Source organism: Nothoprocta perdicaria, unplaced genomic scaffold, assembly GCF_003342845.1.
Source record: "Nothoprocta perdicaria isolate Ctin4 unplaced genomic scaffold, notPer1 scaffold_34, whole genome shotgun sequence".
Lineage (NCBI taxonomy): Eukaryota > Metazoa > Chordata > Aves > Tinamiformes > Tinamidae > Nothoprocta > Nothoprocta perdicaria.
This window is the reverse complement of record NW_020455577.1, coordinates 527,222-539,916: the sequence shown is the minus strand read 5'-3', so window position 1 is coordinate 539,916 and position 12,695 is coordinate 527,222. Positions and strand designations below refer to the sequence as shown.

At 54.0% G+C, this 12,695-nt stretch overlaps 2 protein-coding genes across 2 annotated transcripts in view; one reads left to right on the top strand and one right to left on the bottom strand.

The window, feature by feature from the left end:
* Positions 1-3,238: 3,238 nt before the first annotated feature.
* Positions 3,239-12,683, bottom strand: VAMP4 (vesicle associated membrane protein 4). The gene is made up of 7 exons (XM_026043826.1): positions 12,603-12,683; positions 12,469-12,515; positions 12,310-12,360; positions 6,109-6,209; positions 5,234-5,313; positions 4,776-4,827; positions 3,239-3,763 (listed from the first exon to the last, which is right to left on the bottom strand). Exons 1-7 carry the CDS (start codon positions 12,666-12,668, stop codon positions 3,735-3,737), a joined length of 426 nt encoding a protein of 141 aa, XP_025899611.1. The 5' UTR covers positions 12,669-12,683; the 3' UTR covers positions 3,239-3,734.
* MYOC (myocilin) overlaps positions 12,667-12,695 on the top strand; it is a 2,321-nt gene continuing 2,292 nt past the window's right edge. The window contains exon 1 of the mRNA XM_026043753.1: positions 12,667-12,672. Within this exon, the coding sequence (XP_025899538.1) occupies positions 12,667-12,672 (6 nt within the window). The remainder of the gene's footprint in view (positions 12,673-12,695) is intronic.

The window sequence follows — 12,695 nt, the reverse complement described above, 5'->3', positions numbered from 1 at the left end:
TTGGACCCCCGCGCGGCCCAGGCGCATGCGCACGGAGCCGCCAATCCGCGCAGCGGCGCCATGGCCCCATAGCAACGCACCGGCCAATGAGGAGGGAGGTGCCGCGGGGACGGACGCGGCGGGACGGGAACGCTTGTGGTGCTCCGAGGGAGGGCGCGCGCGTGCGCAGAGCAGCCCTCTTCTCCTCCGCCCTCCCCTCCCCCCGCGAAGTCTCGCGAGATCTGCGGCGGCGCCAAACCGCAGCGGCGGGAGCGCCGCCATGGGGGTGTCATGGCGGCGGGCCCGGCCTCCCCGCCCCGGCATGGCCGCCCCCGCCGCTGGCTCCCGCGCCCCTGCACCTGGGCGCCGCGGGGCGCCCGCCCTGTTTACTCCTCGGGGCCGGTGACGGCGACTTTCCTGGCGCCTCCGCGCTCTCGCGGAGCCGCCCTGGGAGGCTGCGCCTGGGAAGGCGGCTGTGGTGTTTGGGGGGCCCGGGGGAAGGAGGCGGCGATCGGCTTGGAGTCAAGTGAAAGGAGGGGGAAGCTGGACGTGCTCGGAGCACTGCTGCTGTTTAYGGCCAGAACCCAGAGGAGCCTCTCCCCTTTGTGACCTCCTGGCTGCCCCTGTCGTGTCCCAGCTGGTCCCAGCGCCAGGGATGAGGAGGGGAGGCCTTCTTCCCTGCTCGTGGGACCACCACAGACCTCTGCAGCTTCTGTAGCACAGCGTGAGGGGTCCCAACACGCCGGTCACAGCCCTGGCCAAGGAGCACACGACTCTGGCCAAAACATGCCGTTCCCTTGTAAAAAGCCCTGTGGAAAACAGCCGCTAAGGAAGAGATCTGCCTCCTGCACAACGAGGGAATGGAGAAAACAGACCCTCCACTTGGGTGGAGGACTTGTTTTTGTTGCAAAATCTCCTTCGCAGGATCAAAATGAAATGCAGCCCCAAGGCACACAGACAGCATCTCCCTGGCACCGTCGTGAATGAYGACCCTATTCCAGGCACTGTTGTTTTGTTGATCACTCCACAGCGGGACCCCAGGGGTTATAACCTAAATGCCAAAGTAGGGCTAAGAAGCACATGAAGATCTGTCCCAAAAYACACCAGGGATCAAAGAGTGGGACTCTCGGGTCCACTTTCCCACCACAGCTGGTGTCCCGGGAAGGGCCAGATGCTCAAGAGCGACCTGGTGTTSAGCAACTTGGGCCTAAAACCATGAAAAACACGGCTGGTGTCTTGGAGGGGCGCAGGAGGCAGTGCCTGGTCTTTGGCCTCAGCAGCTCTTGCCTTTCATACCAAGCAGAGACATTTGCACCCCAGCCTCCTGGGAGAAGCTGCAAAAACACTTGAACAGCCCTCACTGTCGAGGAAAGGAGATGAACCAGACCGTGATCCTGCTTGCAGGGTTCAGTGATCTGCAGCGGTCCAGCTCCTTCAGTATCAGACCATGCTCCCAAAGGAGCTGGTGGGTGCAGAAACAAAGCCCAGGTGGTCCTAAAACACTCCACATTAAAACCAATAGTTAAAGCTGTTTGTTTTAACACTTGCTTTCCACAGCAAAGCCATGTTTTCTGGGCAAAGCTACCTGGTGAGAACACSTGGGCCCTTGCCAGGAGCTGCTCCAGCCATSAAGGCACAACACATCAGCATGGGGAACACGCACCTCTTGCRGAAAAGCCAGCCCCACTCAGCTGCAGGCTGACTGGGGTGGAAAAAACAGCATGCCCAGCATGCTCCAGCACTGTTTTGGGATAAGCCAAGCCCAGCCTTGACAAGTGCTCAAAACACCCGTGGCCACCACTCCTCTACCTCAACGAGACCCTGAGGTCTGGACTTACCTCCCTTCAGCTGGTGCTCCCGCTCTGGCCAGGCACCGTGGGGAAAGGCTGCCCGCTCCCAAGGTCTGGGCTCAGGCTGGCTCCTGAGACATGAGACATACCACGAGACATGGTATGTGGCTCAGAGCAGGAAGCACACACAAGGCAAGTAGGGAAGGGGAAGGTAACCTCGCTSCCGCTTCTTCCATGGATTCTAGCAGTTCAGCTGAAAAACTTGCATTTCTCCTCTAAGCAGCTAGGATGCTGCTAATGACAGCCTTCCCCAGGGCTGTACATCTACACTGTCACCCTGTGGGAGCTCAGCACTAACTGCAACTCCCTAGGACAACGTTGTTGGCAAAGACCTGCCAGACCCTGCAGAGGCAGTGTTGGTGGTTCCAGTTTGCACCGTCTTGTCCCTTCTCCAGCAGCACCCAACACCAGCAGTGTTGGCAGGACTCGCCAGCAGCAGGAGTAAAGCCTGCCCTGAAGCACAGCACAGACAGTAGTACATGGGCTTGCACTGCTTTTAACTCACTTCCTAGTCATCTGGCAGAAGACCTCAGACACCTGCAACCCCCCTGAAAAATCAGTCACTCTTCATTTACCCTCTTAATCTCTAACAGATGGAATGCAGCCAGAGGCATAAGCAAGATGATTTTTATCCCTTCCCTGGGTGCACTATTTTGCCTTCAGGATCTTAAAACCTTGGCTAGAAAACCTGTATGCTAGAAGGAAAAACCCAGCTTGGCTTTCTGATTCCCTCCTGGAGCCAACAGGGTCCACAAAGAGGAAAGCCCCAGGTACTCACCAGCAGGGCAAGTGGAGCTTGTAATCAGCTCTAACACCCTGCTGTGCTCACCCTTAATCCCCTTCTCTGCATGGAGCCGCAGCACCGCTCAGGTGGAAACTGCACACGAGATCCCGGAGGCAGGCTCAGGCCAGGAGCCACCACTGGGATTCTGCAGGGCACYGATTCCCCCCTCTAGCCCACCTCAGGATTGGGCCTGGACTGAGGGTAGCAGAGCTTGTGCACCCAGATAACACCCCTTTCCGTGGCCCCCACATCAGACCCAGCTGCAAGCAGAGGAGCTCAACCCCCTGCTCCACAAATCAGGGAGATTCATTCGGGTCCCTGAGAGCCACAGTAAGGTGAAGGAGCATGACAGTTGCCATACTGGGATGATGAGATCACCACCACACCACCACAACACCACCAACCACCACCCTTTCCCAGGGATTCCTGACAGTAGGGAGTTCCCAATACAACTCCCCTTCCCTCCAAACACTATAAAGACGTGCAGGAACTCCACACGTACAGTCAAAAATAGGTTTACTGGAATGTCTTTAGTCACAGCTGTAAGCAGCAATACTGAAAACATTGAGCTTATGCATTCCCATGGCAGGATCAGAAAGTCTTCTGGCTTGTAAAACCTAATTACTTTTTTTTTTTTTTTTTTTTTTAACATGAGAAAACCACCCCCTTAGAGCTCCTCACAGAAGGGGTGTGTAACATGATGGTACATTTCTCTTTAGACGTTTCCCCTCCATTGCTCCGAGGAAAGGACAGAGTCCCCTCTGCCATCCAGCACCAGCAGTGGGAAATTGCTCTGACTGTATCATTACAACTTAACCGTATATACAGATAAACCGTAATGGCAAGTAGCTAGATCCAAAACAGAGACACAGAATTCTGCAAAATGGGTGGTTTGGGAGCTGAATCTTCTGTTATAAAAGAGGTCTAACAACAGGAGCAGGTACTTGACCAAAAAAAGGSTCATTTGGCAGTTCTCAATATGCTCTGTTAGGACTGGCTATTTGCCACCACCTTCTCCTTCGAGAGAAACAACTTCAAGTCTATATACAGATATTTCACTTAAATTACACAGCAGTTTGGTTATCCCAGAGCCAGTTCCACTGAAGCCTCCAGCTGCCCAGTCAGGAACGGTACTTCAGGACTATGGGTACTGAAAAAGACATAAAAATATTCAGCTCGTGCCTTGAACGCAGCAGCAAATCTCACTGTCAGAGAGAAACCCCCATGTTTCTGCAGTCACAAACAGTAAGCATGTGGGGGAAAGCATGTCTCCAGTCTCAAGCCAATGCAGTCTGCTGCTGGCACATACTAGACAACACTCTCTGCCACCTTCATCTCCTTCCAGCTTCCTCAACTGAAACCAGATGGGATTTTCCATCAGCCAGTCTCTCCACAGCATGCTCCCACCCTGCTGTCAGCTCTGTGACTTCTGCTCCCAGCTGTGCACCAACAAGAGGACAACAGGCCATGCTGGTGTTGCTGAAGGGCAGCATGGCAGCTGCGATGGAGCTAATGGCAGGAAAGCCCCCTCCTCCAGGACCACAGACACAGAAAAGCTGCTCTCCTAGGAGCACGTTGCTCAGCAAGCAGAGGGCTGAATTACTCCCCTGCCTGGAAGAAACGCAGTCTGGTCGTTACTACCTATTCAGCAGGAAAAGCAGGAAAGGACCAACTTGCAGCAAGCCAGAGCAAAGCACCCATGCCAGCTCCTGGCTGAACAGCAGCCTGGCAGTTTAGAAAGGCAGCACCTGCTGGGAGCAGCCCCCCTGCAACATGGTTTGTGTGAGGAGACGCCCTTGAAGGTATCACTGTGGTCTGAAACTCTACCACGTCCCTCTACAAGCCACACAGCCTCTGCATGAGCTAGTGCTAACCCAGGCTCACTGCAGCTCTGGCTGTATCGACCCTTCCTGCTTTAGTAACAGCAGGACGTGATATGAGCCAGCTCCTCCATGTGCACACTTCAACTCTGCAGAGCAGAAGCACCATGTAGGCTGCAGACACCACGTCTTGCTGCTTCACGCAGCAGGCCAGCATGTTCCCAACAGGAACAGCTCAGTTGCTTTCTCTCTAGGGGACAGACACCAGAGCATCATGCATGGTGAACASTGCCATGAACATTTCAATGCTAAACAGAGCTGGGGTGACTTGAAGGTACTCACTGATGATCACAAGCAGGAGAATGACTGCCACCAGGGCTATGACCGCCTTCATCTGCAAGGGAAAGAAGGAAGATGAGTTACAGGGAACACAACGAGGCCTTTAGCCTCTAGCCTACAGGCCAGCTTCAAATCATCCTGCCAGAARCAGGAGCAGAGCATCTCCCACCCTGCCCCATCAAACAGGACATGCAGCCGACTGCTCGCTGGACCACGACCCCAAGGACTGAGTGGGAGCGCTGCCTCCTGCCAGCTCCCATGCCAMATTCACACACCAGCTCCAGGGGCACCTCCAGCACTGAGCCTTCCCATGCTCACGTCGTTACAAGCAAACCCACAGGACAGGTGCTTCCTATACCTTATTTGTTCCCTTGCACTCTTGGCACCCAAAGTGACCCTGKTTTTCAGCCCATTGCAGAAGGATCTGCATGAAGAAGCTGCCTGTTCCGGCTCCCACTCACCTTGCAACCTCGCCACCACATCTGTCTTCGAAGCTGCTTGGCTCTATTGCTAAAAGCTGTTGCGTTGTCTGATAAACTTTCTGTCAGAAGGAAAGGAGAGAGGCCATTCAACAGCACACACACAGAGCATCCTGTTGTTCCACCAACTCTGTTTAGTTTCAGGCAACAAATTTGGCAATAGGGGAAGAGACCTAACCACAGTGYGATTCCCCCAGGCCATGGCAGATTCCAGTATGCCTGGTTCGGGAGCACACGTGAGGCTGCAGAGCCCCAGCAAGCCCCTTTTGCCCTGGCTGCCTCCGAGCAAGGAGCTGYGAGCACTTTGCAAGCCACAGAGCAGACAGCTGAATTGCTCAGAACCATGTTGAAGCAGGCCAATCTAAGCTATCTCGATAACCAGCTAGAGCACAGCATCCAAATGCCTCTAAACTAAACCCTTGGCATTTACATACCCAGATCTCTTACAAGACTGGTCTCATATCACTGCATTAACAGGGCATTGGGTTCTACTGAGACCACACGAGCTGGGACAGCCCACTACTATCTGCATACACAGGAGGAGGTTGAAGAGCCACTGCAGCGACAGGAGGGATCTTTTCCCAAGAGGTGAGCAGACAGCCAGATTGAGGCTGCTTAGTGACCAAACCAAGGTGAGACACCAGAAAGCAACTTACAAATACCAGAAAGTTAGATCTGCATAGCCCAGGGCTGGGAAATACCATTCTTAGGAAGGCTGGAACTACAAAACCTCACGAAGCASGGACAAGTCCACAACAGACACTCTCGATTTACTGGGCTGGGCTGCCAGCTTCCAAATGGGGAAGAGATGCAAGGAAGAGGATGGGCAGACAGGGAAACTGCATTTGGCATCGCACCTGATTTATCCTGCAGGTCATCCAGCCGCTCGCCCCTCTCGATTACCTTCGTGATGTTCTCCTGCATAACATCAATGACTTCATCCACCTGGTTCTGGACACTGGAGCAAAGCAAAGCCAGAGTGAGGGGCAGGAAGCAAGGACACAGACTGCACGTTGCAGCACAGGCCCTCATGCAGAGCTGCCCGAGCTGCCGCGATGCAGGGAGCAAGACCAAGAAGGAACAAGAGCAGAGGGAGGTTGCTGAGAATACTAGTGGTTTCTGTCTCCTGGTGAGCATGGTGCAGGGCTAAACAACTTGGAGCAAAACTGGGGAGATGTGCTCCCTCCTCCAGAAAGCAATATTCCCCTGACAGACTCCGTGTCTTTTGGTAGCAAAAGGACAGTAAAGAAACAGTTAATATGAACCAAACAGCACTATTATAATGAAACTTCCTGCAGGTTATGCAACATTGTGGGTAGTCATTTCAGTGAACAGTAGCCTAAAAATCACACCCGCAAGGTTATTATAAATGTATTTATTCAATCCATAAAAAAAGCCACACTTGAGAAAAGAATTCTTTTGATGGAAAAATACTGCTACATTCTGGTTTGTATTTTGGAGCTAAAAACACTTCTATCTCCAGGAAAATAAGAAAGAAATTTCTTGGGCCCTAGGGAGACAACATTGTTTGAGACGTACCGCGCTCAGAAAGTAAATAGCAGCAGCAGCGTCTTGGAGACAACGCTGTGCACAGGGTAACGAAACAGAAATAACCCAGGGACACTCACACTGCGTAAAGTCTGATGTCTGACTTCTTAAGTTGCATTCATCACGCACTCTTAAGCATTTTAAAAAYACTGAAATTCCTCCAGCATTACAAAACCTGCAGCGTGGCTAGGCCACTTCAGCAGTTCCCGAGTTACCAGAAATAGGCACCTCCTAGTTACACTGCACGACTGGCACTCCCAAGGGAAGGAAGGGTTGCTACCACCTCATCGCCTGCACCTGCATACATCTACCCTGTCCTGCTCCCCAAATTATCCAGCAATAACCTATTCATGCTCCTTGAACGCACAGAGAACCTGCTCCTCCCCGTCCGCGTCTCACAGCTGCTGTTTGATGCTATTTGCCAGATCAGGGTCTCTGCAGGAGGCTGACCCCAGCATGCTGGRAGCCCTCAGCCAGCCCTAATCCCAAAGCACAGCCTGTTACAGCCCAGGCGCCTGAGGCCACAAGAGTGGCAGCAGTTGCCCAAGCCAGTCTGCAGGGCAACAGGGAACAGGACCCTGTCCCATCACTGTCACCGGGAGCCACGCGCCACCAGGCCAAGAGCACATCCCACTTTCAGGTTTACACCAGCCGAGTTCTCCYGACTCCCTCACAGCCTCTCCCCGAGCAGACTCTTGCCCCAGGGTAACACATGAGCAGCAGCTGAAACGACCAACAGTGGCTTCAGTGTGAAYGCTGACACCCCGTAGACACGCATCATTCCAAAACAAGCAAGGAAAGCCACAAGTCATCTTTCCCTTCCCAAGCGCTGGGAACACAACAATATGGAGGGGCTTCCTGGCTCGGGAAGCAGGCGGTCGCTTGCCAGGAGTTTCTCTCCTGGAGGGCATCTCTCAGCAGAAACCTGTCTCATGACCACAAAGCCTTTTTGATCCACTGTTTGCTCTAACCTAAGAGGACAGTAACAGGACTGCCTGAACTCAGTGCACACAGAAAGCGAAGGTGGCACCAAGGAAGCAGCCAGTGGCTAGTGTCCCAATGAACAGATGAAGGTGCTGGATGTAGGAGGTCTTGTGGGACCTAGGCCTTGGTGGGAATCTCTGTACCTAGGCACAAAGAACAAGTCGAACTCAGAACCACAGGCAACTCTGCTACAAGCAAGGGAAACCAGGAACATCTGATTTCCCACACGAGCTAACTTGGCAAAAAAAAAAAAAAAAAGATGTTAAGGCCTTGGAGTTAATAGGCAGAAAACTACATTTTCAGGATGCAAATATTTCTAAAACCATTTACTGGCTCCAAAAGAAAGACTTCCTCCCACAATGGATTTGTAACCCAGTTTCTTCATGTGAGTAACAAGCAGCAGCAGAGGAGGATACAACACACACAGAAGCATCAGCTGGGTGCCCCAGCCAGCACCACCCAGAGCCTGCAATAACGTTGCTGCAGCCCAAGGCACCCCGAAACAGGAATGGAAAAAACGGGACAAGCAGGCAGCTGGAAGCTGCTCTGCTGCATGCCACGTCTAGAAGACTGTGTGGAGCTTTGGCCACAGCACGGACTGCAAGTCAGCATCCCACTGCCTCTCACTGGGGCTGCACAGAAATCAAGGCCCAAACTCTCATCGATGCCTACGTGTTTAACTCCCACTGAAAGCAGGGTCATTTCAGCACCCCAAAACACTTTGGTATCTGACCAAAAAGGGGAACCTGGGAACAAGCAGAAAGGAGGAGAATGAGCCAGGGAGCTCCCGTCTCCACAGAATGCCTCAGCCACCAGTAAACAGACCATGCTTTCTGCTCTCCCCTCATCCATCACTCCTGCAAAAACGCCTCTGTGTGAAGGGGCTGAAAGATCTGTGTACTAGTCCTGCAGGCTGAGAACAAACTCAGTTCCCACTAGCACTGCATGCTTGAGGTTGGAAACTCAAGTCACATCAACAACAAAATATTTCCTCCTTTTATTTGGCAGGGAAGAATGAATCTCATAAGAAGCACGCTTGCTGTAGGGAAYCGTTTGGCTTCTGACATACACACTTCACGTATTTCACTCCTGCATCTCCCTACTCTGACAGATTTCCAAAGAAAATGGAATAAACGCTTGCCAGGAAAGGCAATAAGAGAAAAGCATAAAATACATATCTCATAAGTGCTGCTTCATACTAACCACCGCAGATACACTGCTTTTACCTGCACTCCTACCAAAGCAGCAACAGGAGATCCACTGACGTTCATTTCATCTTTGCTTTCACATGTCCTGCCTGGGTGAGAGCAGGAGGAAGCAGCCCGTTTCGGCCGCACTGGGTTAGCTGCCGAGAACCTCCACGCGCCGGTGACACTGCTGTGCCAACAACAGTGCCACGGGCTTCAGACACCGCGAGCGCCCCGTGCACACCCGCAGGACCTGCTGCTGCTCCAGCTCGCTGCTGGCTCTTTGCGACCAGCATGACACGCTTCTCTTCTCCACACTAGACTACACGTGGGTATTATTAGTGCTATGTGTATTTTGGGGAAAATTCCTCCTCAACAGCCCTCGTGGTGGCAGTAATCCAGGAAAAAAGGGAAGAGGAGAGACAGGCTGCTGYGGCYGGCGCAGCTGCCGCGGGAGCAGCCCGAGCTCCAGGTGCCCGCGGAGACACTGCCCCGCAGGTGCCTCTGCCTAACTCAGCCACACTCGTGCGGTTCAAGTTGCTGCTTCAACACAGCTGTGAGGAACACAACAGTTTATGCCTCACCAAGGCCTTCTTGTCTTTGAGAGGATAGAGTCCAGCAAGGACACCCAGGCATCCAATGTCTTGGCATCATTTCTGTACGAAAGCCTGGACAACAGAGTCTGCAGCGCACTCATCCTCCCATGAGGAGTGGCCAGGGCCTGGGAACGGACCATCAGTTCTTGCCTTTGAGCCACTGCTCAAATTCTGCCCCCTCCCCAGTAACCTGGGGCTTGTACCCCGAGCCTGTGGAGCACSGGCTGTGCTCCACAGCAGCCCAAGCTGTGGTGAGGACCAAAGAAGTTGCAAGGACCAAGACTGGACTCTGGGTGCAGCACTGGAGAGAACGTGCTCTCCAGGAAGCCAAGCAGCAATGGAAAAGAGGGATTCTGGTACCAGCATGGAGACAATGACCTGTGAGGAGGGGCTCCTATTCCACAGGAACGGAGCTCAGGCAGAGGATGGACTTCCCCCTTCTCCAGCAAAGGCACTGACAGCTCTCACTGCAGGGCCTGAAAGCAACAGTAGAGAGACCAGTTCTTTTACTTGTTTGTTACAAGGCTGGAGAAAAGGATAAAACCTTGATAAAAAGAACTCTCAGCTCCAGCTAAACAGCCTCAGGAATAAGGAGACACATCAGAGAGACACTAAAGGATCGCGCTTAGTTACCTGGGAGCTTCCACTCCCATCAAGTATCTGTTGGGACAACAGAGCCTGCACATCCAGACACRCCAGCACAGAGGGAACTGTCACACTTATTCCTACCATTATCACTGACTGGAGCCCTTCTGTTTTCCCTCCAAAGTCTGYGGTATTGCCAACAATCTCTTCCTACAGCCAGGCCTTCCCAGAGGGTCTCTGCTYCAAATTCTCCACACCAGCCCAGGTGTCTCTGATGCCAAGGACRGCAAGAAGTTTTCAATCTTACCTCTCTTATCCCATATGCTCCACCCCTTAGCTCCCATGATCCCATCACCTCTTTCTCCACCCAGGTCTCCTTTTATTCCTACCTTGACACGTCGCTCCCTCCAGCTTTGCGCAGCCCAGTTCCTCTAGCTTCACCCGACTGTGTCCGAGCTCTCCAAATACTCAAATTCCTCCTTGAAATCTCTTGTCTTAACAGCGCTTCAGCAACAACCCAGTCCTTGTTCTCCTCTGATGAAGTAAGAGAGAYGTGTACCACGATGGGACCAGGCACAAAGGCCAGTTGATCACAATTGTTATGAAAAGCTAYTGGACAAGAAGCGACTCCTACACATGGCAAGTGCTCACAGAACACAGTAGTCACCGTTGAGGAAAGCAGAAAACAGATTCCACTGCACAGGCCTGGAGAGCCTAAATAAATGCAACCGCTGGCTCCCCCAAGGGAAGGGTTAGTAAAGGACATTCCTTATATTGGGTCCAGAAAATTACATGGCTGGAGAGGCAACCGCTGGCACATACATGTTGGGCATTAGTCACCTCATACCTATGAACTAGCTGTACAACCCACCACCTCCTGGATTAATCCTTCTTTCAGTTCACTTCCATTTCACAGTTGCTGCATTATCCTTCACCTCCTGGAAAACACACTCTCCCTTGGCTCCCACCAACTCCTCTGATTTCTCTATCCAAAAAAGAGTTCTTATTCCAGGGAAGAAAGACTGAGGGATGGGCATTACACTTGGCTGGGGGAGAGCTAAGAAAGACAGCGGTTATTGATTTCTGTTTGCTTTGGGCTASGGTGGCACTGCCCTACAGGGGAGGCTTCCTCCACACCAGCCTGTCCTAACGACGGGTCTGGCCCCACCAACAGCATCCCAGCACCCAGGAGGGGACAGAACCCCCTGGAAAACACAGGGCAGAGGGAGCAGCACCCTCTGCAACTCAGGGGCACCTTGTGATTGAAGAWAATGCTGTTGAGGCACACAACCAAACCCTGCCCGTCGCTGASCTTGGCACAGGGGCATCTCAGAGCTCTACTGGCTTCTTCCCATCACGAAACTAAGGATACCCCATGAAGAGCGACTGGGGGGCAGTGCTCACACTGTTGGGATCTCGGTTTTGACACTGCACTGCAGGGAAAAGGAACCAGCACAAGCAAATTCCAGCAGCCCRTGGCATGCCTGTGCGGATTGCGCCTCCCTTCCATGAAGTACCACCATGGCATCCCTAACAGGAGAGCCTGGGCCAGCTGGAGCTCATCCCAAGCACCACCCAGGAAATGATTCGCTGCGGGAAGGATCCAGCTGTTCCTTCCTTCGTGCCCTATTTCCAGGGTGTCTGCTGCTCCGCTCTCGCCCTGTTGCGGCCAATAACCCTCCTGCCCAGGTACWGGTTTCCTGTTTGTGCACCTGCTCTGATGCCACCGCATCACTGCTCAGCCCCAGCTCACCCTGATAAAGATTTCCCKTAGAGGACACGAAGCCAGCAGCCTGAGAAAAAGTGGTCCTCACCTATTCCCAACCATTTGTTTCCTTGGAAAACTGAACAGGGAGTCACAGAGAACTGGAAGAGGCAACGAAACAATAAAAAGAGGGTACATGAGCAGCGAGCTAGCTCAAAAATAGAGAGACTGGTAAAAGCCAGACACGGCCCACGAGGAGAGCACAGCACAGGCGTTGGAAACACCACAGTGCTCCCGAGCTACAGCCCTCTGCCTGTACCAAGGCACAGCTCCTCGGCGTTTCAAGCGACCGTGGGGTTCCCCGGCTGGGGGCGGGCAGGCGGCCCCGCGGCGGGGCGCGGGACGCGGAGCGGCGGGCACGGCGGCGGCAGGGCTCGCGCGGCCGCCACTTACTGCCTCATCTTGTCGCTCCGGGCTGCGAGGCGCGGCGCCGACGGGCCCCTCCTGCGTGCGGGAAGGACAGCGGTGAGAGCGGCGGGAGGGAGCGCCGCGCCGCGCCGCGCCGCGCGGCTCCCGCGCCAGGGAGCCCGCCCCCGCGCCGCCCGCACTCACAGGAAGAAATCTTCCTCCTCGTCCGAGTCTTCCTCCAGGAGGTTCCTCTGCGGGCACAGGGGGGAGCGGTCACGGGCGGCTCGGCGGGCGCCGCGCGGACCGCCCGCCCCCGCGCCCGGACCCGCGCCACCCACCCGCTCGCTCCTCGCCGAGCCCGTGACCTCGTCGTCGTGCAGGTGCCGCTTGAACTTGGGCGGCATGGCGGCCCCGCGACGCCGGCTCCGCTG